This window comes from Aspergillus vadensis (genome assembly GCF_003184925.1).
Source record: "Aspergillus vadensis CBS 113365 unplaced genomic scaffold BO88scaffold_6, whole genome shotgun sequence".
Lineage (NCBI taxonomy): Eukaryota > Fungi > Ascomycota > Eurotiomycetes > Eurotiales > Aspergillaceae > Aspergillus > Aspergillus vadensis.
Window position 1 is genome coordinate 1,001,389 of NW_020292044.1, and position 24,234 is coordinate 1,025,622.

The following is a 24,234-nucleotide window of genomic DNA, read 5'->3' on the forward strand; positions in this document are numbered from 1 at the left end:
GTCGGTCGTTCACCTTCAATCCATCAGATCAAGACCTCCAATCCCCTCCCCATACCCTCAGTCCCCTCTCCTCTGCCAGCAATGGCTTCCAAATTCTTCCCCGCCGTCCCGCGGACTGGCCGCCAGCTCTTCCAGCAGATCCCCAAGACCCAATTCAGACCCTTCTCGGCTGGTCCGCAACGCTTCAGCGACTCCCTTGCCGTGGTACGTCCCAAGCACTCTTATGGCTAACTCGGATTTGGCGGCATGTCGGATATTATCTCGCTTGCCAATTGCGCGTCAAAAAGCCATATCTTTTGCGAGGGTGTCATTGCTAACCAGTTGACTTCGTCCAGCACCGCAACAAAGGCGATAACAACCCGAATGTTCCGTTCAAGTTCACCGAGCAAAACCTCAAGCTCATCGATGAGATCCTCAAGCGCTATCCCCCCCAGTACAAGAAGGCCGCTGTCATGCCGGTCCTGGACGTTGGTCAGCGCCAGCACGGCTACACCAGCATCAGCGTCATGAACGAGGTCGCCCGTCTCCTGGAGATGCCCCCCATGCGTGTCTACGAAGTCGCAACCTTCTATACCATGTACAACCGTGAACCGGTTGGCAAGTACTTTGTTCAGCTTTGCACGACGGTATGAAATTGGAGACCCCCCTACCTCGCGTGCCATACCTTCCCTCGTCTTCGTCATCGCTGACAAGCCATTTCAGACACCCTGCCAGCTCGGTGGTTGCGGTAGCGACAAGATCGTCCAGGCGATCACGGAACACCTGGGTATCACCCCCGGACACACTACCGAAGACGGCCTCTTCACTTTCGTCGAAGTCGAATGCCTGGGTGCCTGCGTCAACGCTCCCATGGTCCAGATCAACGACGACTACTACGAGGACCTTACCCCCGAATCGATGAAGTCGTTGCTCACCGCTCTCAAGGAGTCCGCCACGGCCACCGAGGCTGGTCAGACGGTCAAGGTGCCCGCTCCGGGTCCTCTGAGCGGCAGAGACACATGCGAGAACAGCGCGGGATTGACCAACCTGATCGAGCCCGTGTGGGACCCGGCTACGATGATGAGAAAGGACGGGGCTTTGGACGAGCAAACACAATAAATGAAGATAAACCTATAATTTGAGCCAGACAATATAGTTTCGATACCGTGTGCTGGATGGTTCCAATTCCTGTCATGTTCCCCCTTTCCTTTTTCCTTTTCTGCCCTGGTTGGTGAAACTGGACGGGCCACCAGGTAACGCTTATGTACAGTACGTTGTTTCTGATTTCTCTCTTTTGCGTAGGGGGAAAGTCGGATATGGTGGGATTGATGTCAACTACCATAGAGGATCTCGTTAGCAGTAACCAATGCAGTTCTTTTCAATGTTAAATGGGATTTCAGTATCCATACCCTTGATCCTGTTTTTGGGCTGCGGTGCTGAGGTATGAGGTAGTTACTGCAGCCCTTGGACTACTAATTTAGATAAGAGAAGAGCGTCTGACTGATTTGCTGGTGGTGTTTCTGCCCGATTTGGTCATGAATATCTTGGACATGCACTTTCCTATCTGGAGCTACTTCACGTGGACTGTGAACTACGGTTGCGTCTTGCTATCTGGGAAACACAAATTCAATCTTCCTAATCACAGTGACTCGATGAACTTAACACTGACAAATACGCACACACCAAATATGAACACGGCCCTTCGCTAAACCAAATTGCAAGGCGGAAAGCCAGGTAAGTTCGCGCACTACCATTCACTGAACTCACTGCACGAGATTTTCCAAACACTCAAAACGCGTCGTTAAAAACCAAGGGCGGCCCCTCACACTTGATCACCTTGCCATCCAAGGCTTCTCCGTGAGCCACGAGCTCGGCCTTGCCGTCCCTTTCTATCAATATCTTGTCTCGGCGTTGTTGAAAGATGTCCACGTCTATTGTGTGCTTGGCCAGTAGGTGATAGACGTGAATGTGACGCCTTTGCCCATATCGCCGGGACCGTCCGATGGCTTGGGTCATTGCGGACTCATAATCATACTGTGTCTCGGCGTTCATAGGAGATAGAAAGATAACGTGGTTTGCCGATTGAAAATTCCTGCGGATTTACATTAGGCACAAGCTACTACAACACTAGGAGAGGGGGGATGGCAGGGAGGGTGGGAGGGCAACTTACAATCCGGCAGCCATCTCCCCTCCAAGATTCAGGATCAACACTTTGTCTTCCTGCAAGCTTGCCTCTTGGAATTCCGCGATCTTTTGCATTGACTTGCGGTCTGTCGTTAAGATCGCTGTGTGCTTTATCTGGGCGAGATCCAGTGCCTTGGACGCGACTTCGATGAGCTCGGGATATTGTATGAAGACCAGGGCCCGCTCGTCGTTGGGGATCCCGTTGAGGATCTCAATCAGTTTGTCCAACTTGCTACCGCCGTATTCTGCACTCTCATCGACGCTACCCTCTCCGAGCATGGATCCTGCGATGATATTGAACTTCTTTATTGGGCCGTGGCATCCATACACAATACACTCCTCTTTGGCCAACGTTTTAGAAGCACAATCCTTGCACAGAGTATGGCCGCACGAGCCTGATACATTTGTCTTCTCGATATCTTGCAACCCGCAGTAACAAGCATTGCATTCCGGAAGTCCAGCACCTGTTAGCAAAAGCTGCACAGCTGAGAGGAATCTAATGGCGCTTTTGCGCAGTGCCCATTCCCCGATGAGCCTCTGGATGGCTGTTATGGCTTCTCTCAGAATTGGTTCGGCTTCGCAAGCTCGCTCGGGCTTCTTGGGAAGCGAAACGTCTGTGTCATCGTTGTCGTTTCCAGGATGCTCACTGCCGCTGGTTTTCTTGGCTTGGGTTTGCTGGTTGCTCTGCTTGGCGACCTTGGGCTTGGAAGACTTATCGAGGTCATCGTTGGCCACCGATTCACTGCTATCGCTATCGTTTTCTGCATCAGACGAGCTGCTTTTGTCACCTGGCACTTGCTCTTCAGGAATATCAAAGAAGTACACCCAGTCATCAGCGTCCGATGCATCGAATGCTTTTCTCAAGAAAGAATAAACTTCTCGGGTGATGGCCATATCACCAAAATCGTCTTCGAAGAACTTTTCGATGAAGTTGTCAAGGTGCTCACAATCAAATTCAAAACGGCAGTAGAGCCACGCTGCCAACTTCAATTCCATATTCATTTCGTCTTTGAGATCACCCAGCTGTTCCTCCCTGGTGGTGATCAGGGATGCGCATGTTGTTAGCTCCGGCTTGCCGTCTTCGTTCCATCGATCATGAAGCGCTAGGGATGAGCAACGTTTGAGCAACGCCTCTTCGGCCGTTGAACTTGTTCCAATAATCTCGTCCAACCGGTTGACTTGGTCACTGCTGAATCTTCCTCGGCCACTTCGACGGAGCTGGCGGTTGTATGTCATAATCTGCCTCCAGAGTTCCAGATAGATTACTCGTTCTGCCGGTGATTGCTGGACCACAATTATGTGCTCTGACGATGGGATCTCGTCAATATCAGCGACATTTCTCCGTGCAAACCGGTCCAAGAACCTCTGGGCTAGCTTGTGTCGACGTTCGTGCCATACTTGGCTATAGGGTGCCCGTAACGCTTGGAACGCTTCCGCAGCAGAGCGCTGCTTGAGCCGCAGCTTGACATATTTGTTTTGTAATCGGCGGTCATCCTCGTCTACTCCGAGATGCACATTGAGGAAAGGTGCAATGCCGTTGACGTCGGCAAAATCATTAAGCGGCGGTGTCCCTGACAGTACCCATTTCGATCGAGCTTTGAGTGAGAGGAGCGGGCTGAGCCTTTCCGGGTCTGCATATGTGAACTCATCTATGACAAGACGATCAAAAGAGAACATATGAAGGAACGGGGTTCTGACGGCCCCCCAATCCTGAATTCTGCTTTTGCTTATGTTGAACACCTTTCGGTCGTCCCACTTTTTCGCCTTTCGGCCAGCTGTTTTGGGAAGACCTGGTCGGACTTGCTTGTCCTCCGTCGCAGAATCTTCATATTGAGTGTCATCGTCTGATTCTACTGCAGGTTCCTCAGCCAACTCATCTTTTTCATAGCTCTTGATTTTGAGGTACTGGTCCGTTTTCGATCTCAGAATCTGGGTGTCGGTTTCGTCTTCTGTCTCGGTATCCTCACCACTCGATATCTCCACAAATACCTCATGGCCCTCTTGTTCTGACGCGTGGTTGCCTTTGACGTACTGACTACCACGGAGGCGCCGGGACGGGCAATATGTGAGATGTGTCTGAGAACCCTTGATGGTTTGTCGCTTAAGACGAATCGACGCGAGAAGCGCGCTTGGACCCTGGCTGGTCAAAATTCGGACTTGCTCTTTCAGTGCGACTTGAGCGTCTTTAAACCATGCGTCAAAATTTCGCCCTGCCTTTTTGGGAGCCTGAGGAGTGCCTGTGAATTTCTGGAGCTTTTCATAGTATGCTGGGTTGTTGAAGATTGACCAGGATACTAGAATGATGTCACTCCGCCGAACGTCACTTATGGACACTTTTGCGAATGAACCCGCCTGGGCGAATACCAAGACCTTCAATCTAGAACCCAGAAACTTGGAGATTTCAGATTGCCATTGCTGGATCATGATTTGCGGCACAACGATAAGAGTTGCCTTGCACGGAATAAACCCGTCAATTTCCGCAGGGGTTGGCAGGCGCTCCCTTCCATGCTGCGTATCGATTAAGCCTAAGGTGATGGCTGTTTTTCCGTAACCAACATCATCAGCTATGACACCACCTCGAATAACCTTCTGACTGGTGACTCGCCCCTCTGCGCGCCACATCAACGATGGAAGCAGCGCCTCCTCCGTCTCTTCTTCCGTGAACGGTGGGACATCATCATCTTCTTGCCGGACCATCCACGATAGTGATCTCAGTTGCTCCGGCCGCAGAGCCAGACGGAAGTTAGGCGGCTGAGGAGCTGCGATGTCTGTCTTGTTGTCTGTAAGCTTGAACTTGGGAAACATGACGTTTCTACTGTCGAACGAATTCGGGACCAGGCGCCAGTGAAACGACACGTCTTTGACAACACTATTTTGCACCAACTTATCATACGCCTGATGCAATAGGTACTGGACGTTGAGAGTGACGCGCAAGTCAGCTAGGCCCTGCTCATCGATCCTCCGGAAGATCAGGAACGGCGGGGGCCTTGCTTTCGCCTGGCGCTCATAGAGAGCTGCATCGTATGGATCTTCATATGCCATGACTCGTCCTCTATTGTCACGGCCCCATATTATGCGCGGTTTCAGCGGCACACATGTGCATGTCGAGTTACCGTCATCACCAGGGGTCTCAGTGGCAGAGACTGCGTTCCAGTCCTCAAAGCCTGAGATAACTGCCGCCTTCTGTAGGAGCCAAGAGAGGTCCTGAAGCAAGGATGGTGAGTCTATTGGGTTTATGATCTCCCACGATTCTTTCTTCCAAAGCACCTCCATGGCTGCTGGTTCTGCTTTAAATGAGAGCAAAGGAATATTAGCCTCATGACACCCTGATCGGGAAATCGTGATGTTGGTCGCCTCATTCAACCTTTGGCATGAGATAGGTGCGCTAGGGAGGTACAGGTTCAGGGCCACCTTGGGAGCTCTAATCCATTGCCGGAAGTAGATGTGAACGGGCTGTGGAACCTCGCTTGCTTTAATTGAACGCCATGAGTGGGACACCTCTGCGATGGTCTTTCTCTGTTCGTAACCGCGAACACGTTCATGGTCCCAGGCAAATACGAAAAAATCTTTGTTTGCATCCCCGAGCTTCGTCGGGTCCAGGAAGAGGAATACCGGGCGATCGTACTCACCACCTGATCTTTTGTGCAGTGAAGCGTGTGCCGTACCGCAGTCTGGCAGAAGATCATACGTCCCCCGGATGTCTGCTTCCAGGCCGGCCACCGCTGAATCGGGACCTTCGACTTGAATTTCCGTCCAACGATCTGTTCCAATAGCCTCTGCAGTATTAAGGCCACATTTAACTTCATGAGAATCGACTTTCTCGCCAGATCCGGAGAAATACAGCGTCCGTCTGGAGCTCAGAGGCCCACAGATTTCCCAATCTCCTTCCAAAAGTGACGCAGACACAGGTGTCATGCGAGCGATTGGCTTCGACAGGATCTCTCGTATCAGACAAAGTGCAGGAGTATCCTTTGGAGGTTTGGCAAACAAGTTCCATTCAATGCTGGACGCACTGATCAACAGACGCAAGAAAGTGTGTTTGCCTTCATAATGGATGGTCCAGGTCGCGCTCCGCTTGATAGTCAGGATCCGGAGTTCATCGCCAACAGCTGGCTCAATTATATCCAAAAAATCTTTCCAGACATACGCAGGACAATTCAACGACGTGTCGCGAGCCAAAGACTCATAGCAATCCGAAGAAATGCCAGAAATCACTAATCTAGCTGGCAAATCACGATTGAGTTCACTGACAAAGTCCAACGGCATGGTGCGGTGGAGATCATCATAGCGTTCGAAAGCATGTGAAGGGTTACCCCCACACTCGGAGCAGACCGTGTGGTGACATAAGGTGCATCTCAAGATACCCAGGCTTATGTTAGTCTGTCTCTCGCAGACGCAGTATCTTGCACTGCTTGCTGCCCGCATCTGGAGTTGCGAAATATCGGTGCGAGCAGCACAGGTGAGCTGTATGTCATGTGGTGTCATCAAATGACCGTCTTGAGGCAAGACACGGTGGTTCTTGCGAGATGATGCTTTTCCGATGGGTGCGCCTTGGCCTGGCTTTAGAATTCTATGTCCGTTGATCAATGCAGAAAGGATTGCTACACCGACGACCGTAGAGGTCATTGCATTTCCTGCAAGGTCTTGCAACTCACGCTGGGTTTCACGTGTTAGTAGAAGTCGGTCGAGAGGCAATCCTTGCAATGCCAACGACTCGAGACCACAGAGAGGGCCGCCTCTGGTCGAAATGTATGGGATACCGGATGGAGTGATGCACCCAACGATTCCTGGTGACCGTACATCTATCTCACGTTCGATCCCCTGTGAGAGTTCGATGTATCTCCTAATACAGGTCAGTTTCAATCAGCTGTTTAGAGAGGAGATTGCCACTGACTCTTTGAAGTGCATATCGTAACCTTCTGTCATCTTGCGCAGGAAGTTCATGTCCAAAGTCTCCCAAATGCGCTCTGGCAAGGACGCCATCCATTTTCTCCAACAGAAGTCGGGCATCTGACAACTGCCATCGTCCTGCGATTTACTTACTGGGCGTTTGTCACCGAGAGCGTTATCCAGACGGTAAGACAGATGGCGGGCCTGATACTTTTCCCAATTTACCGGTTTACGAGTCTGCTTTGCGCGTGCCGCCATATCGGTCTCGATTTGTTCGAGCCTCTTGTCATCTGCGTCAATAAGGAACATGCCCGCTGGAGAGCTAGCGGGGCGCCTGAATTCAGTCATGGTGCGTGACCAACGACCTATTTGATATCGTGAAAATTCATCTTTGTCCATGGCTTTCTTATCGACACAGAGCATGTATCCTCGCTCCCGTGTTTGTGGCAGATAGTATGCCTTTGTGTCAACGTCGAGGTGAGTGGCATGGTAGTCAATGTCCTGCCAGTATGTCTGGATCTTTTTCCATGGAGCGCTCTTGACATTCTCGAGTATGATCAAGGGAGGCCTATAGGCTTTGGCGTACCGGATAATGGCCCAAAAAGTCCCTCCCGACTCACCTTTATCATCAAGTGTTTTCCGTTTGTTATTCAGATTTGAGAAATCCACGCACGAAAATCCGGCAACCAAGATATCAGGATTCTTGGGAACCTTTTCCAAAGACCCATACGCAGTTTGGCTAGTGCGATCGAATTAGGCCTGAACAACAGAAAGTGAGGGCTCTACTTACGCTACACGACGATTGAGTTCCCTCACATCACGGAAGAGGCGAGGTGGACGAAAGTTTCGCTGGATGTACGCCTGTCTGAGAGGGTCGATCTCAGCACTGAAGATGTGACGGAATTCGAAAGTCATATTGAACTGCTCCTGCAGATCTACAGACAAATTAGTTTCGATATAGACGAGGCTAATGTCAGATCACTCACGCTTCTGAACCATTTCCAAAGCCAAAATAGGGGACTCAGTGCCGGAGCAGACCGTCGCAATGCGAAGGCGCCTTGAGCCCAAATGAGACAATACTCGGTTGAATCCCAGCTCCACTGCCTTTTCTGTGATCGACTTATAGATGTCGTTGAGGTCATGGAGGGGAGGGAGATGCAAAGCGAGCTGGGTCCGCGGAGATCGAGGACCAGACGGCAACTGGGACCTGACTACTTCAGGCAACATAAGATTAAGACCATTCTCGTCGTACTCGTCCTCGTTAGAAGGATAGACACGTTCGTCACGCTCAATCTCCATGATATCTGAATCATATTCGTCCGAAGAAAGAATAGCATCATCTTCGGGCATCTCCTGCGCCATCCGTTTCGAAGGACGCGTCGGAAGAGCCGACGACCAGGACAGGGTTCTCTTCAGAGAAGAAGACATTTGAAAGACTACAGAAAATCTTTATGAGAAGGTTCGAACAATAAAAACGAAGACTTAGAGCTTCAGAAGCACCTTAACGAATGCTGTGATGGAAGGTGAAGATAGGGTCAAGAAAGGTCACGTGGAGGAGATACAAGGTGAAAGATGAGATGGAGGAGAGATAGGTAGGAAAAGGACATAACACAAGAGAAACATGGCAGAGGAAATTTTGGGGGGAAAGGCCGTGTGTGGGCTTGTGAAAACTTTTCCTACTAGTGAATGGCTGTCGCCATGGTGTGCTGCTTGTTTGTGAATCTTCACGAGATGGTTTTTGTTGTAGGGGGGATTTGGAAAACAAGTGAACCCATGGCGAGACGTGCACGGCGAGGAACTATGGAGGGCTTGTATTGTGTTGTTTTTGAGAGTGGTTTGCTTGATATGGGAGTAGACGGAGTGATAGCAAGACTATCTAGATACAATATAAGCAGGCCTCTGCCTTGTCGTGCATTATGCTGTCTACTATAGATGTCTACTCATAGATGTGCCACTGGTGCATGGCAAACAGTAGACTATGGCTTCTCACCACCTCAGGACGTAGCTAGCTACACACTAATCAGACAGGAAAATGAACTACTAGTACACGGTATTTCAGTATCCAGCGTCCTAGACAGCTACCACCCAGCCTATTTAGCACATATACACGCAATTTGAATCCAAAGAGAAAAAAACATAACCAAATCAGTAAAATAGATTGGAAGGCAATGTTGACCATGTACATTGGAGACATCAAAGGCAAGAGGTTGTACTAAAGACTACTACCATTACTAGTCTGGGGAATACTAACTACCAACATCCTTGGGTTAAGTAATGACAAGGGAAGAGTGTGATACATACTAGATAAGATGATGGTATCGATGAGATAGTAGTAGGTACTGGGGAACTAGTATGTAGTAGTCTAGTTAGGAAACAAAACACATGTCTTCGGGTTCTTGATGAGTAGTTAGGGAAGTACTCACTTACTAATATAAGCTGGTATGAACATGTGTATGTTGATAGCAGTTATTTATATGGGGTGTAGAAATTTAGATTGCATGGTTTGCAGAAATCCATTTAGGAGGATCGTAACGAGTTTTGATGAGGATGTGGAGGAGATATTATGTGGTCTAGAGATAGGAATGCATTTCTTAGAATCTATGATGAGTAGCAAAGTGATACAATTTACGACGAGGATATAGAGAAGATACTTGAAATCTATGTGGCTTAGAATATAGTATTCATATTCCGGAATTTTCAATGGTAGAAAGTAATACGGGTTAAGACGAGGACATGGATAAAATACTAGAAGTTTACCATCAAACACTGCTGATCTGTCTGAAGCAAAACCAATTTGCTGGGATATCCGCTACAGCTGCTGCTATACTATCATGTACATTCCGGAACTTCGCGAGCAATGAAAAAGAGAGAGGAAAATCTCAGTCCGTGTCTCGCAACTTCAGTAGAAGAAAAAAAAGAACCCGCAATTTGAAACCCCACCAACATGCCCGTATTGCGCCAAAACTCACACCCGGTTCCGGTTGTTGATCAATCAGTCAATCAATGAAAGCCATGACGTTGCTAACATCAAGATGGAGAGATAATGAGGATTGTAGAACAAATTAAATTGTTCGTGCCGAGACATCCTGCATCAGAGGTGCTCCCTGATGCTGTTTTGCGCCCGATTCCTTTTCGTTCCTCATTTAGGGGATAAGAGGGAGAGGGAGGGGGTATAAGATAGATTCAGAGGGTAGAGAGGAGGTATTATCCAATCACCGCATAGCACCCTGCATCAACTGCTGCCGGAGGAGCATGATCTGGCTGCGCTCCATGGGTGGGAGCGCATCAATCGCAGCCTGCGGCATACTGAGGACTTGCTGTAGAAGCTCTTCCTGTCCTGGCATAGCCTGCGGGGGTTGTTGCGGCGGTGCAGCGGCAGCGAAAGGAGTGTTGACCATTGGAGGCGTAGACACCGGTCCTGGTACAGCGGAGAAGGGCTGGAAGGCTTGCGCAGCGGCAGGAGGGGGTGCAGGTGCGCTGGGTTGGCTCGCTTGTTCCACCACCGAGCCGAGGGCACCGTAATCGACCAGGTTCATGAGCAGCAAAGCTTGGAAAATTGCGTAGGCGAGCTGAGGGGCTTGGCGTAGCAGTTCTGTCGCTCTGGCGGGATCCGCCATAACAAGCGACTTCATCTGGGAAAGGACATCGAGGAGCTGGTTCGGGGGCAGGGAAGCGAGTGTTTGGGAGATGGCGTTGGGGCAATCGAGATGCGGGGGGACTTCGACACCCGGAGGCAGAGGAGGGAGAGGCGCGGACTGTTGCTGTTGTTGCTGTTGGGAGCCGTCTTGGACAGCGGGTGCAGAGAGCTGGGAGTAGTCGGGGGGTATGGAGTCCTTTTCATTGTTGTGTGGCCAGTCAACCCGAATCTTACGGCCCATAATCTCGTAGTCGTTCAGGTTGCGGACAGCGGAGGCGGCCGCATCGGCGTCGGCGAAGTCGGCGAAACCGTAACCTTTGGGTTTACCAGTTTCGGGGTTCATCATCAGACGGAATTTGGTAACTGTGCCGGCGGAGCTGAGGATGTCTTTGACTTGTTCTTCCGTGAGGTCTGGATAGTGATGGGTGAGTTTGATGCCATTGGGGTGATTGTGGGGGGCGCAAGTCAAAGGAAGGAGACATACTGTAGGGGATATTCCCCAGGAAGACACTCTTTCCGGCTCCGGGAGCCATGATGGTGGTTGAGGAGAAAAGAGGGGATGGTATAGATAGGTGTTTTGGTAGTTGAAGAGGAGGTGTTGGAGATATGGGGAAGATGCGCGAGGGAGAAGGTGGGAAATTCTCTGGAACCCGGAGAAACGAAGCTAACAAGAACTGAACAATGCCCTGGGAGGAACACCCGAGAGGCAATGGCAACAAGTTCTTTAAAGTAATGGGAGATGAATGAAAGATAAGTCCGTTAGAGCGAAGATGATGTCGAAAAGCGGCAGCATCTGCCAAGGCGGTGACGAATCGGGCGATTGATTTGCCGCGAATTCGAGCTTCCAAAGCGACGAAGCCAAAGTGACGCCGCTTACACCAATCCTCTTCCCCGTCTCTCCCTCACCTTCATCTCCCCCCATCATCATGTCCGGGAACCCCAGGGATCAGTTGCACAAGCTCCAAATGGCCCTCCAAAACCGCCGCGGCGGTTTTGGTGGCGGCTTCGGTGGTGGTAATCCTCGTGCCGGCATGGGCCTCGCTACTTTGTTCCTCACTGGTCTTGGAGTATATGCTGTTTCCAACTCGATGTTTAACGGTGAGCTAATCGTCGTGCATAACGGGTGGGAATGGTGCGTTTACTGACGGCTACTGCAGTTGATGGTGGTCACCGTGCGATCAAGTACTCCAGAGTAGGTGGTGTCAAGAAGGAAATCTACAGTGAAGGTACGCATATCCAATGTGCCGCATTCGGCTCCATCTAACAAGTTATCCTTTTAGGAACTCATCTTCGGATTCCCTGGGTCGAAACTCCTATTATCTACGATGTCCGCGCAAAGCCGCGCAATATTGCTTCCCTTACCGGTACCAAGGACTTGCAGATGGTGAACATCACCTGCCGTGTCCTGTCCAGACCCCGTGTCGATGCCCTCCCCCAAATATACCGTACCCTGGGACAGGACTTTGACGAGCGTGTGCTTCCGTCGATTGTGAACGAGGTCTTGAAGAGCGTGGTGGCACAATTCAACGCCAGTCAGCTGATCACTCAGCGTGAGAACGTTGCCCGCTTGGTCCGGGAGAACCTTGCTCGTCGGGCTGCTCGCTTCAACATTGCCTTGGACGATGTGTCGCTTACGGTATGCCAATACTACTATTGCTTCTTCTCTTACCCACGCTAACACCTGCCATAGCACTTGACTTTCTCCGCCGAATTCACCGCCGCCGTCGAAGCCAAGCAGGTTGCTCAGCAGGAAGCCCAGCGGGCCGCATTCCTGGTCGACAAGGCCCGCCAGGAGAAGCAAGCATTCATTGTGCGCGCTCAGGGTGAGGCTCGCTCAGCCGAGCTGATTGGTGACGCCATCAAGAAGAGCAAGAGTTACATCGAGCTGCGGAAGATCGAGAACGCCCGCCATATCGCCCAGATCCTGCAGGAGAACGGTGGCCGGAACAAGCTGTACCTGGACAGCCAGGGACTGGGCTTGAACGTCAACGCGGGCTCCGACGACACGAAATAAGCGGATGGATGGACCGATGGAGAGCAATGGGGACTTTGTTAATGGTGTAGCAAGACATGGCGCTATGAAGATCGTCCGACAGGACGACAGGTGAATGGAATCGGGTACTTGTACAAATAGTTATTCTCAGGTTCGAGCAACGGCGATCAGTTTCTCTTCTCTTCTACATAAGTCGTGTGGTTACAGTCAGTGTACGAAGCTATCGTGTAATATTGATGTTCAGTTGCAGCGGAGCTGCGGCGGGGACGAATGCGGCGGCGGAAATCTCTACCAGCGGAATCATCCACTACCAGTTCAACCCAGTAGAACACATCCTCTACTTGGGAATTTAACCCATATCAACCCTCTACTTTCCCATAATCAACTGATTGTAAGTCCTTCAAAAACACCCACACTACACCACCACAACCCAACCCAACCCAGCCCAATCCGATCTCTCCCCGCTCAAAATAAAATTAAAATTCTCCCCACCCCGCCGCCGCGCATATCCAATTCCTCCCCCACCATCCTCACAACAACCAACTAAACATCTCCTCCCCCAACACCAGAACTAAACAAAACCATAACCCACCAAAATGGCCGACACCGACCCCGTAATAACCTTCACCCAAGACCCCAACATGGCCCTAAACCTGGACCTAAACATCCAAGAAATCCTCCTCGCCGCATCCACCCACAACATCCCGCTCCTGCGCCGCCTCATCCGCGAGAACCAAACGTCCGGAAACCCCGCCAACGTCAAGGACCCGGAGACGGGGTTCTCGCCGCTGCACGCGGCCATTGCTGCGTGCGAGGAGGAGGAGAACAACGATGCCGAGAAGCAGACGAATGGCGTGGACACAAATGCCGATGGGGATAACGCAGGCGTCGTCGAAACAGTCAAGTTCCTGCTCGGCGAGGGCGCGATCTGGAATGATCTGGATTTGAATGATGAGACACCGGGATGTATTGCGAGACGGTTGGGGTTGATGGAGGTTTATGAGATGATTGTGGATGCGGGGGTTCGGGCGGAGTTGTTGTTGGGCAGGTTGGAGGAGGGGTGGGAGGCGTTGGGGGATGATGATGAAGATATGGACGAGGATGAAGAAGAACAGCAGGAGGAAGAGGGTGCTGAAGAAGCTTCTAATGCTGTTGAAGCTGAAGCTGAAGTTGAAACTGCTACCACCGAAGAACAACCAGCAGCAACAGAAGGCCCCTCCGTCACGCAACCGCGCTACCTCGACTCGAACCTAACCTTCACGAACGACCGACTTCTCGACAGCGACCAAAACGGTGTGATGATGTCGTGGGAATCCACCATCATGGAGAAGTCCGCGGCGAAGCTGCTCCCCACCCCGGGGCTGCGGGTCATGAACATTGGGCATGGAATGGGTATAGTCGATACGTTTTTGCAGTCGCATGGCCCCAGTGAGCACCATATTGTGGAGGCGCACCCGGAAGTGGTGGCGGAGATGAAGCGCAAGGGGTGGGATCAGAAGCCTGGAGTCCGGATCCATGAGGGCAGGTGGCAGGATGTGTTGCCTGCGTTGGTGGGCGAGGGAGTGGTGGTTGATGCGATCTACTATGATACGTTTGCCGAGTCGTATAGTGATTTCCGGGAGTTCTTTTCGGAGCAGGTGATTGGGATTTTGGAGCAGGATGGGGAGAATGGGAGTGGGCGTTGGGGGTTCTTTAATGGGATGGGGGCTGATAGGCAGATTAGTTATGATGTTTATCAGAAGGTGGTGGAGATGGATTTGTTTGAGGCTGGGTTCGATGTGGAGTGGGAGGAGTTGGAGGTGCCAGCGTTGGAGGGCGAGTGGGAGGGAGTCAGGAGGCCGTATTGGCGGATTGAGAAGTACCGGTTGCCTATCTGTAAGTTTATGGATTGAGGTGGATTGAAATTTGGTTGGTGCTGTTATAGTACTATATAGACATTGCTTGTGATGTATCTCCATCTATGGCATCTTGCTTGGGTAATCATGTACACACGCTCTCCTATAACCCTTGAGAATGGATCCCAACGCCTGTAAATGCAAATTCCTTATCCCATGAACCGAATAAAGCCAAAACTGCAAACCAGAACAAATAGTCATCAATCATACAGCCTACTGATACAGCCGAACGCCTTATAACTGGATGAGATCCACCTCGGAAAAGTCGGGCGGACTGCGGCTGAAGATCGTGTGGCATTTCCCATCCAGCGCCTGATACTCGTTACTGATCCAGATGTGCTTGCTAAACCGCTGTGTGCGGTACACCTCGTCATCACTGACCCCAAGGTCGTCGCGAGGGATCCAGATAACTGGTCGCTTGGCGCGCAATGCGTCGTGTTGAAAGGCCCGCTGAACAAGCTGATCACGTTCGTCGGGTGTCAAGTCCTCCAATTCATCGTGGATGCCGGAAAAGAGCGTGGTCCCAACGTTGCGCGAAGGAGGGCCTTGGGCCTCGGCGTCTTGTGCGATCCTGTCGCGCAGACGCTGGACACTGGGTACTTGAGTATTGGAGTGGGCCTTGTAGTATGGTGACCGCCGGTTTGGTGATCGTTCAGCCCAGGATCGACGTTGCGGTCCGAGATGCGGTCTATGCATGGTGTGGTGATTTTGCCGCTCAGGGGAGGAAGACTCAAGTGTCTTTAGCTCGATATCGTGCGACATTCGGTCAATCTGATGCTGACGATGTTCACGCTCAGCCAGCTGGTGCTCGATAGTGTCATTCGGATCTTCTTCCTCCTCATTAGGGAGACCTAGGCGGGTTCTCTGGGCCCGAGCGAATTCCTCATCACGGCGCACCGCGTCGTCCTCCAGCGTGATGGGCAGGTAACGGAACAGAGGCCCAAACGCGTCATTCAAGAGGATCTGATAGCCGGCAGTCAGGATGAGGACAATGATCATGATGATCGCCTGTCCTTCACAAGCAACTTCGCCCTGCGTGTCACGGACCAAGAAAAACAGTCCGATCAGACTGAGTTCCATGACATATAGACCAGTGAACAGCTGATTGATGGCTCGAGGGAAAAGCAGTCCACCCGTATCGAAGCGGAATTTGGTCACGTAAAGCGTATTATACCGGTAGACGAACCAGAAGAGACTGAACGTGATCACGTTGAAAATCAGGATAAGAGGTGCAATGACACAGTAGATCAACCCTGAAATTCAAATTAGCAAAGGACGCCATCGGAAAAGTAAGCAATCAGGCTTACCAATGGACGCAAGCGTGGTATACACCGGAAAGAATGTACCCCATTGCATCTGATTCAGGTTGGTTGTGCGGCCCCATTTCTTCCGCGCTGTTTTGTCCAGGATTGGTGCGAGAATGAACCAGCTCACCAGGTTAACGATCTGGACCAGAGCTCCAGCACTCACTGACATTGCCTGAAGAATCATGTACGAGAAGAAGTAGTTGCTGGACGAGGGAATATTCTGCGCCAGAAGTTCAGGCCAGCTGGTAACGTCGGTCACGTTGCTGATGATGGTCGAAAAACTAGACGAGATGGTCACAACCAGGAACAGTTGCACGAACAGGAATGCAAAGTAATAGTTCTGAACGGTCAGCTCGACGGCCATACCCGTGGAGAGACCTTGTGTTCGACTGAGGAAGCGAAGGATCAGGGGTAGGATAGCCATTAGAATAGCGAGGAAAAGTGCAGGTAACACACCCTGGATGGCAGAGATAAACCATCCGGGCAATGTAGAAAGCCAGGATAGCCAAGTAAACGCAGCTTCCAGGTATGACAGCTGAGAAAGCAAGCCAGTGAACGCTACTGGAATTGCCCAGCCTACCACCATCCCACAGACAACGGCGATGATGCCAAACGTGCGCAGATAACGCTCCCACCATTTGATCGACATGTTGTCCCAGATGACGTCGTCTGGTGAGATCTCGACGAGACGAGGCGCCATCTGCTTGGGAACGTGGTGACTGACGGCCTGACAAGCCATATGTGCGGCGACTTGATGGTTGAACTGGATAAAGGCTGAATTCATATGGGGAAACTTCTCCGGATTCTGCTGGTCGATTTCAATCTCCAGGTTGAGGCGCGCCAACTCCTTGCGACAATAGTCGATGGTGTCGACCTTCTTACCGATGAGCCACAATGATGGCATCCAACTGAGGCCGAAAATCGGTAGTCGCATCGTATCGCGATCTTTGGGTCTGATGTATTTCTGCCATAGCGGTTCTCCAAAATCCTCGTTATCAAATCCTTCATTGTAAGCAATGGGATACTCCTCTCCCTGTACCCGATCGCCTTCTTTGAATCCTCTTGGATTGTCGGAGGGAATCTTCTCTTTGATTGAATTGCCGCTTTCAGAGCCAGAGGCCTCCACCTCCTCGTGCTCCACAGGAGACTCTGGGGCCGTAAGGGGTAGCTCGTCTGGCTCACTGCTCGTCTTGGAATCCTTGGACAATTGGCTTTTCCAAAACGGCCTTTTCGGTCTGGACGCCGGTCGCGCTTCTGATGCGCTAGCCTCTGGGGCAAGCTCGGCATGATCACGGGGATCCGTCGACCAAACCTCTGGCTCAATTTCATCGGCGTTGTTGGCTTCATCAGCTTCAGGTTCTGCATGGTGAGGAGGAATGACCATAGCGTCGCCCGGCACAAATCCTCCTGATCGGGCCAACGTTCCGTCCAGTCCATGCTCGACTTTCTTGAACCCCCCAATCATAGATTTTCCCAGCTTTCCCATTCCCTGTCCAACTGCCTCTGCTGCCTCGACGGCAGGGTCCAACGGGTTTAGTCGTTTCTTTGGCCCTGGCTGTTCCGGCTTCTTCTTCGATTTGGTACGATGCAGGATCTGGTCGAGAGTGCGAGCTTGGTGGGGATTACCGGAGCTGACACCCCCATCAAGCGCCAGCACTGAAGCCTTCCTGTCGGCGTCTTTTTTCTCCTTTGTCTCCGCTGTGTTGGGGTTCTTTCCAGCTTTCTTGGCTTCTGCTCTCGCTTGTTTTAGCTGAGCCTTTTTGCACTTGATAATTAGGTCGGTCTCAGCAGCCTCAAGTTTCAGAGCCAGCTCATCGCGCTGCTTCACCTTTTCGTTGAGATCGTCAAAATTGCGGTTGATCCAGATGTTTCGAATTCCTCCCGGGAAAACATCAAACAGTGATTCGAGAGCCTCAACGGAAAGCCAGCTTTCGGGGATGGCTGTAACTAAAACAGTTGTCGCGGACGCTCGCAGTCGATGTTGGGGGGACGTCAAGTAGGCCTGCCGGAGACGAATGTACCCTCTGAGCTCGTCAAAGAACACGGCACAGACATAGAAGATGGTGATGACAGCCATGACCAGATGGCCCCAGTAGCGTGATGTGTGCTCAGGTTTGACGTTGCCCCAGGCAAGCTGATCCAGACCGGTGACATTCCATTGGCCATCCGCTGCTGTACCATTCTTGTAGCTTGTGTCCTTGCCACCAACTTTATTCAAAGGCAAAAGAACTGGCAGGATTAGACATGCTAACGGGATGAAGATCTTGAGAAGCATGCGCAAGTAGCGAAGAAAAAAGTAAGCGTCGAGGCCACATTTTTGGATGAACTCAGTGCTAGAAGTGCGAAACACGGGGACGATCCATCGAAAGAAACCCGGCGGCGATGGTTGCGTACGTTCCCTGTCTGAGACTAGGTAGGTTCTTGGTTGGCTGGATACCGATCAGCTTCGGTCATGTCTCCTTTCGCAATAGTTACAGGTGGATCACTTACTAGATACGAGTGAGCTTTCCCTTGAGTAGAATAAAGAGCAGAAATTCCACAGCAAAGACGACAATGGCAGTGGTTAGGGAAGCAACGAAAGTTCCGATAGAGATACCCTCCTTATCCTTGCCACTACCGCCGGCGTGTTCCAGCGCCGACCCCAAATCTGTGGTCATGATGAGAGAGCAGCGAGCACCACTTGGTAGCTCGGAGCAGGTGGTGGTGGTGGCTTATAGAGGTAAGACGCCACCAGAAAGGTGATGAATGAAGTCGCAGTAGTTAAGAGAGTTCTAGATTCTGAGTGAAGGGAGGAAGAAAGAAAGGTGCAGACATCACGAGGGAGGACAGTTATACAATTGAGTAAACAGCACGTCACAGGCGAGGGCGACAAAATTAGTAGTAACGGTAGCAATTAGCAGTGCTCCATAGACGCCCATGAGATGAGGGCGGAAGTGGGGAGAACCAATCAGTGCATGTAAGGGGATGAGATGAACCACTGTTGGTGAAAAGACAGCGCTAACAGAGAGCAAAGACCTGGGGAATTGTCTAAATAAAGAGACAATGACCACAAGGGGGGTTGGATTGGGGGGAGATTAAAGACCAAGCCAAATAATGGAGCTGCAGCGACAAAAGCGAAGGGGAAAAACGTGTTACAGATAGAAAAGACCAAACAATGACAACAGTGGCACCCACTTTGCAGCTCCTTCCACCAGTCAGAGAAGCGTTTGGGGGGAAGCCCAAAGGCAGCAGGGCAGAAGCGCCATTTGATTTGGGGATGGCCGATCCTCACCGGGATGACATCAAGGCGCCTGCCGAAACTGCACGGCGCTTCCTTAGCTGAACACTTACCGTCTCACGCGCCAGGGTGGGTGCTTCACCCGCTCTGGGGGTGGAAAGAGACTGTCTTAGTGGCCTTATACTGTTTAAAATCGGTTACAGTCTACGTAAGATAGTATTGAGATGGCGCGTACTACGACAGCATGGTTTATTGTGCTCAACAAAACAGTCAAAGTCTTCAAAGAGGAGAATAGAATGAGAATCAGGGATGAATCTTTCATTCTTCGTTGCTTTTCCAGTTCGGTGGTTCCTGCCTGAATGAGGAAGGTGTGACCCTGGCCCTGGTGACCCACTGTTCGTTCCTAATTTATGATTGGCTACCAGTAGAGGAGGTGGCGGTGCATTCCAGCCCTAAATGGTTCCATCCCCACCAGCCACCGAGGTCATGTGGTCAATGTGGCTTTCTGTCACGCTGTCCCAAACAGGAAACCACTTTACGCGGTGGACGCGTTGCAGCGCGTTGAGCTCGACGAGAAGAGAATTTGTTTTCCCTTTCAGGCCCACTTCGAATTTGTGCCTCAAACTCTCCATCGCAACCACAATCATCCACTCCAATCCACTTCCTACTATTTTCCACTACCTAATTACTTCCCCTCACCCCCTCCTCTGTCGGTCCTTTTTTGGTCCATCTGTTTGTGGACTTGTCTCTTCATAGGACCGGCTCATATCATGTCGTCTCCAGCCTCCTCTCGTCGTAGGGGTCGTCCTGCTAGGGATTCGGCCGTCTCCTCTCCGGCTCGCTCGACTCGCTCGACTCGTTCCCAGCAACAACGCCAAACCAGCAGTCCTACCCCGCTCGGTGATGAACAATTACAGACTACCCCTCGGGCCTCGAGGCGCATTCGGGGTGATGCGCCCGTCCCTTCTTCCTCCCCCATGTTCTTCCAGTCCTCTCCCATGAAGGGGAACAGCAGCAGCGCAGAGACTCCCGATATTCGAATGGACGAACCGAGCTCCCCCGTAAGAGCTTCTTCCATAATGGATGATGGCGAAACTACCCCCCGAGGAAACGGTGTAGCTGCCTTGCGAGGTATATCCAACTTGTTCCGATAAGCTTTCTTATATATGCTAACATGTAAACAGACTCATCTCCCATCCGATATGTCTCCAGCTCCAGTCCTACCCGTTCCATGGGTCGCCAAGCAGGTCGTTCAGACATTCCCAGCAGCAGCAGTGGCTTGTTTGTCTCATCGCGCTCCAACGCCGATGGTCACCGCGGCACCTCTCGTCGTAATGACCTTCATTCGGGCGGGTTTGGATCGACGCCCAGTCGCCGCCGCAGGATATTCGTTGACGCCAACGGCATGCCTACTGCCGATGGCGAACCGCAGTCTGATGCCACGTTCTCCAACATTCATCCGGATACCTCAGAGGCTGAGGCCTTGGGTGGTAGCTCCACCCGCGTGATTTGGGGTACCAACATCTCCATTCAAGACTCCATGTCCGCTTTCAAGAACTTTCTCTACAACTTCGCCACCAAGTATCGACTGTGGGCCGATGGAGCTACAGAAGATGAGACCCGTATCATGGGTAATACTGCAGAAGAAAGAGAGTACATCACCATGCTCAACACGATGCGTCAGCTCGGTGTCACCAACCTCAACCTCGATGCAAAGAATCTCAAGGCATACCCATCAACGCAGAAGCTGTGGCATCAACTTCATGCCTACCCCCAAGAAATCATTCCTCTGATGGATCAGACCGTCAAGGATGTGATGGTGGAGCTGGCTGGTAAGGAAATGCAGCGTCAGCGCGCTCAGGCTCGTTCCAACCACACCAGGGATCTCAGCTCGGCTCCCGCCGTGCCCAGCTCTGATGCTCTCATGAGCGATGCTGCTCAGGCTCCTCCGGCAGAAATCCAGGACCTCGTCCAAGAAGTCGAGTCCAACGCCTACAAGGTCATGCCTTTCGGCCTTGACTCTACCGTTAACATGAGAGACCTTGATCCTGCTGGTATGTCAATAAACCGCGTGAGTGATAGTTCAGTGCTAATGTGCCTTAGATATGGACAAGTTGGTGAGCATCAAGGGTCTGGTGATCCGGGCTACACCCATCATCCCCGACATGAAAGAAGGTGAGACCCTCACGGCTAATTCATTGGTGTTCCGAGACTAACATGCTTTCTAGCCTTCTTCCGCTGTCAGATTTGCAACCACAGTGTCCAAGTCGATATTGACCGTGGTCGTATTGCGGAGCCCACTGTTTGTCCTCGTGAAGTCTGCCAGGCTAGAAACTCGATGCAGATTATCCACAATCGTTGTGCTTTTGCGGACAAGCAGGTCATCAAGCTGCAGGAAACTCCCGACAACATCCCCGATGGCCAAACCCCTCACTCGGTTTCGCTCTGCGTGTACGACGAACTTGTTGATGTTTGCAAGGCCGGTGACCGCGTGGAGGTAACTGGTATCTTCCGATGCAACCCAGTGCGCATCAACCCCCGCCAGCGGACGCAGAAGACGCTTTTCAAGACCTACGTCGATGTTCTGCACGTCCAGAAGATCGACCGCAAGAAGATGGGTATTGATGTGTCGACTGTTGAGCAAGAGTTGTCGGAGCAAGCAGCCGGGGATGCCGAGCAGACGCGCAAGATCACTGCCGAGGAGGAAGAGAGGATCAAGCGCACCGCCAGCCGGCCTGATGTGTACGAGCTTCTCTCTCGATCCCTGGCGCCCAGTGTCTACGAGATGGATGATGTCAAGAAGGGTATTTTGCTACAAATGTTTGGCGGCACCAACAAGACGTTCCAGAAGGGTGGTAACCCACGCTACCGTGGTGACATCAACATTCTTCTGTGCGGTGATCCGTCTGTCGCCAAGTCGCAGCTGCTCCGATATGTTCACAAGATCGCGCCGCGCGGTGTCTACACCAGCGGCAAAGGTTCATCGGCCGTTGGTCTCACGGCCTATGTGACCCGCGATCCTGACACCAAGCAGATGGTTCTCGAGTCCGGTGCTTTGGTTCTCTCGGATGGCGGTATTTGCTGCATCGACGAGTTCGATAAGATGAATGAATCGACGCGCTCTGTTCTACACGAAGTGATGGAGCAGCAGACTGTGTCCGTTGCCAAGGCAGGTATCATTACCACCTTGAACGCCCGCACCAGTATCCTTGCCTCTGCGAACCCCATCGGCAGCAGATACAACCCGAACCTCCCGGTCCCGCAAAACATTGATCTTCCTCCCACTCTACTGTCTCGATTCGATTTGGTTTATCTTATGCTCGACCGGACGGACGAGCAGGAGGACCGTCGCCTGGCCAAGCATCTTGTCAACATGTACCTGGAGGACAAGCCCGACAACGCAAGCAGCGAAGAGATCTTGGTAAGTCTGCAAGAATGTCATATGTGTAACAACAGCTAATTTGTTCCCTCCACACAGCCTGTCGAATTCCTCACAGCCTACATTACCTACGCCAAAACCAAGGTGCACCCCGTGCTTACCCCCGCTGCCGGAAAGGCCCTCTCCGATGCGTATGTCGCTATGCGCAAGCTTGGAGACGATATCCGGTCGACAGATCGCCGTATTACCGCCACTACGCGTCAGCTGGAATCCATGATCCGACTGTCGGAAGCCCACGCACGTATGCGCCTCTCCTCCGAGGTAACAGCCGACGACGTGGAAGAAGCCGTGCGCCTCATCCGGTCGGCCATCAAGCAGGCCGCCACCGACTCCCGCACCGGTCTCATCGACATGGGCTTGCTCACCGAGGGCACCAGTGCGAGCGAGAGACGCAACCGGGAAATGATCAAGCGCGGCGTGCTCTCCGTGGTGGACGAACTGGCTGGCTCAGGTGGCTCAGCTCGGTGGGCTGAAGTTTTCAGACTTCTGAACGAGCAGAGCAGCACACCCCTGGATAGCAACCAATTCAGCGAGGCAATCTACGCCTTGCAAAACGAAGGCATCGTGAATGTCATTGGTGAGGGTGCGCGGAGGAGCATCCGACGTAGTGCACAAGCAATTGCCTGATCTCTCCCCTGCCTCGACGGTGGACTAGCTGATGAGACTACGATACCATGGAACTACATAATTATTGGATGGGTGCGAATTACATTTATTTATTTCTTCATCACATGTCATTATCTGAACTGCGGAGACGGTGTCTGGTGTTGGGTTGATTGATACGTATTGCAACAGAACACATCAATGTATCTAACGGGCATCATTACGGGGTTTATAGTAGACCCAACGCAAAGACGTATGATTGGACATGACTAGTTTCTTAAACGTTACGGAACAGTTCCTTTTAGCTTGAGATGGAATAATAAGCTAAAAGGTCTCGCCGCCCTTAGTTGTCTTGTAGGGCTCATAGCAGCAGCCTCCGTCAAGCCGCTAGTACTAGTAGAACTGCCTGGACGAAGTTTCTCACGCTTGGACTACTACTAGTCGGTCGTTTGTCTTAGATCCCCTGGATGAAAAGATCGGTCCTGGTGGCGGAACACCGACGGCCAATGCAGGGTTACTAAAGGTGTTAAAAATACCACTTCGTGCCATTGCGAGCACTAGTATCTGTTGAAATACACCTTTGCCACAGTTTCAGACAACTTTATTGAAATATGACTACTAGTGACTACTAACTAAGTAGCCTGCCTCCAAGGTACTATATATTAGCAAGAGGTAGGCCGGTGGGGACTACGGTATTATACAGAGGGAAATTTTCACAACTGCGATTGATCTCGGCTTTAATTGTATTTGCTATGTACTGGGGATGTATTGCATGTTCAGGAGAGTGATCGGTAACTCTTTGCTGAATCTAGAGATGTATGTGCCTGAGGTAGGTTAGATAGAACGAGTTGAAGCCTGCTAGTATATATATGGAGAGTGAAGGCACTGATACGATACATCAGATATTACTAATAACTTGATACTGAAACTTAACGGGTGCGACTGGTCTCAATGGTCCATACAGTATCATAGTATATATCAAATTTGGAATTCGAAGATGATACTTTTTATCTTCCTTCTAGTATCTCGCATCTTAATGTGCGGTTACATACAAGAATAAAACAAGGCAGACGAGCAGAAGCCTACCAAG

At 51.4% G+C, this 24,234-nt stretch overlaps 8 protein-coding genes across 8 annotated transcripts; 5 read left to right on the forward strand and 3 right to left on the reverse strand.

The window, feature by feature from the left end:
- Positions 1 to 36: 36 nt before the first annotated feature.
- BO88DRAFT_403401 (complex I 24 kDa subunit family protein) lies at positions 37 to 1,372 on the forward strand. Its single transcript, XM_025706351.1, has 3 exons — positions 37 to 204; positions 336 to 626; positions 703 to 1,372. The coding sequence occupies exons 1-3, from the start codon at positions 82 to 84 to the stop codon at positions 1,096 to 1,098; spliced, it is 810 nt and encodes a 269-aa protein (XP_025565039.1). The 5' UTR covers positions 37 to 81; the 3' UTR covers positions 1,099 to 1,372.
- Positions 1,373 to 1,630: 258 nt separating this feature from the next.
- Positions 1,631 to 8,481, reverse strand: BO88DRAFT_486557 (putative SNF2 family helicase; the record flags this gene model as incomplete). Its single annotated transcript, XM_025712462.1, has 5 exons — positions 1,631 to 2,071; positions 2,150 to 7,006; positions 7,058 to 7,792; positions 7,844 to 7,988; positions 8,040 to 8,481. The coding sequence occupies 5 exons, from the start codon at positions 8,479 to 8,481 to the stop codon at positions 1,768 to 1,770; spliced, it is 6,483 nt and encodes a 2,160-aa protein (XP_025565040.1). The 3' UTR covers positions 1,631 to 1,767.
- A 1,259-nt stretch (positions 8,482 to 9,740) lies between these two features.
- On the forward strand, positions 9,741 to 10,153 carry BO88DRAFT_247913 (uncharacterized protein). The gene has a single exon (XM_025702189.1). The coding sequence runs from the start codon at positions 9,787 to 9,789 to the stop codon at positions 10,039 to 10,041; it is 255 nt and encodes an 84-aa protein (XP_025565041.1). The 5' UTR covers positions 9,741 to 9,786; the 3' UTR covers positions 10,042 to 10,153.
- BO88DRAFT_434008 (putative polyadenylation factor subunit CstF64) lies at positions 9,812 to 11,440 on the reverse strand. Its single transcript, XM_025709457.1, has 2 exons — positions 11,175 to 11,440; positions 9,812 to 11,101 (listed from the first exon to the last, which is right to left on the reverse strand). The coding sequence occupies exons 1-2, from the start codon at positions 11,221 to 11,223 to the stop codon at positions 10,266 to 10,268; spliced, it is 885 nt and encodes a 294-aa protein (XP_025565042.1). The 5' UTR covers positions 11,224 to 11,440; the 3' UTR covers positions 9,812 to 10,265.
- A 122-nt stretch (positions 11,441 to 11,562) lies between these two features.
- Positions 11,563 to 12,734, forward strand: BO88DRAFT_403405 (prohibitin subunit PHB2). The gene is made up of 4 exons (XM_025706352.1): positions 11,563 to 11,788; positions 11,848 to 11,916; positions 11,971 to 12,326; positions 12,381 to 12,734. The coding sequence occupies exons 1-4, from the start codon at positions 11,617 to 11,619 to the stop codon at positions 12,702 to 12,704; spliced, it is 921 nt and encodes a 306-aa protein (XP_025565043.1). The 5' UTR covers positions 11,563 to 11,616; the 3' UTR covers positions 12,705 to 12,734.
- A 307-nt stretch (positions 12,735 to 13,041) lies between these two features.
- rmt2 (protein-arginine N5-methyltransferase) lies at positions 13,042 to 14,711 on the forward strand. Its single transcript, XM_025706353.1, has one exon. The coding sequence runs from the start codon at positions 13,280 to 13,282 to the stop codon at positions 14,573 to 14,575; it is 1,296 nt and encodes a 431-aa protein (XP_025565044.1). The 5' UTR covers positions 13,042 to 13,279; the 3' UTR covers positions 14,576 to 14,711.
- BO88DRAFT_403407 (putative DUF221 domain protein) lies at positions 14,580 to 19,010 on the reverse strand. The gene is made up of 3 exons (XM_025706354.1): positions 18,376 to 19,010; positions 15,886 to 18,314; positions 14,580 to 15,831 (listed from the first exon to the last, which is right to left on the reverse strand). Exons 1-3 carry the CDS (start codon positions 18,540 to 18,542, stop codon positions 14,813 to 14,815), a joined length of 3,615 nt encoding a protein of 1,204 aa, XP_025565045.1. The 5' UTR covers positions 18,543 to 19,010; the 3' UTR covers positions 14,580 to 14,812.
- Positions 19,011 to 19,734: 724 nt separating this feature from the next.
- Positions 19,735 to 23,423, forward strand: BO88DRAFT_362001 (MCM DNA helicase complex subunit MCM4). The gene is made up of 5 exons (XM_025703899.1): positions 19,735 to 20,233; positions 20,287 to 21,156; positions 21,206 to 21,277; positions 21,331 to 22,523; positions 22,581 to 23,423. Exons 1-5 carry the CDS (start codon positions 19,873 to 19,875, stop codon positions 23,166 to 23,168), a joined length of 3,084 nt encoding a protein of 1,027 aa, XP_025565046.1. The 5' UTR covers positions 19,735 to 19,872; the 3' UTR covers positions 23,169 to 23,423.
- The last annotated feature ends 811 nt before the right edge of the window (positions 23,424 to 24,234 follow it).

Coding starts and splice junctions, on each gene's coding strand:
- BO88DRAFT_403401 (XM_025706351.1), top strand. CDS start 82: ATGGCTTCCAAATTCTTCCCCGCCGTCCCGCGGACTGGCCGCCAGCTC. Junction 205..335: donor TCAGCGACTCCCTTGCCGTG/GTACGTCCCAAG, acceptor GACTTCGTCCAG/CACCGCAACAAAGGCGATAA. Junction 627..702: donor TTGTTCAGCTTTGCACGACG/GTATGAAATTGG, acceptor AAGCCATTTCAG/ACACCCTGCCAGCTCGGTGG.
- BO88DRAFT_247913 (XM_025702189.1), top strand. CDS start 9,787: ATGGATAAAATACTAGAAGTTTACCATCAAACACTGCTGATCTGTCTG.
- BO88DRAFT_434008 (XM_025709457.1), bottom strand. CDS start 11,223: ATGGCTCCCGGAGCCGGAAAGAGTGTCTTCCTGGGGAATATCCCCTAC. Junction 11,102..11,174: donor CCTGGGGAATATCCCCTACA/GTATGTCTCCTT, acceptor ATCACTATCCAG/ACCTCACGGAAGAACAAGTC.
- BO88DRAFT_403405 (XM_025706352.1), top strand. CDS start 11,617: ATGTCCGGGAACCCCAGGGATCAGTTGCACAAGCTCCAAATGGCCCTC. Junction 11,789..11,847: donor TTCCAACTCGATGTTTAACG/GTGAGCTAATCG, acceptor CGGCTACTGCAG/TTGATGGTGGTCACCGTGCG. Junction 11,917..11,970: donor GAAGGAAATCTACAGTGAAG/GTACGCATATCC, acceptor TTATCCTTTTAG/GAACTCATCTTCGGATTCCC.
- rmt2 (XM_025706353.1), top strand. CDS start 13,280: ATGGCCGACACCGACCCCGTAATAACCTTCACCCAAGACCCCAACATG.
- BO88DRAFT_403407 (XM_025706354.1), bottom strand. CDS start 18,542: ATGACCACAGATTTGGGGTCGGCGCTGGAACACGCCGGCGGTAGTGGC. Junction 18,315..18,375: donor GGAAAGCTCACTCGTATCTA/GTAAGTGATCCA, acceptor ATCGGTATCCAG/CCAACCAAGAACCTACCTAG. Junction 15,832..15,885: donor TACCACGCTTGCGTCCATTG/GTAAGCCTGATT, acceptor TTTGAATTTCAG/GGTTGATCTACTGTGTCATT.
- BO88DRAFT_362001 (XM_025703899.1), top strand. CDS start 19,873: ATGTCGTCTCCAGCCTCCTCTCGTCGTAGGGGTCGTCCTGCTAGGGAT. Junction 21,157..21,205: donor GAGAGACCTTGATCCTGCTG/GTATGTCAATAA, acceptor AATGTGCCTTAG/ATATGGACAAGTTGGTGAGC. Junction 22,524..22,580: donor CAAGCAGCGAAGAGATCTTG/GTAAGTCTGCAA, acceptor CCCTCCACACAG/CCTGTCGAATTCCTCACAGC.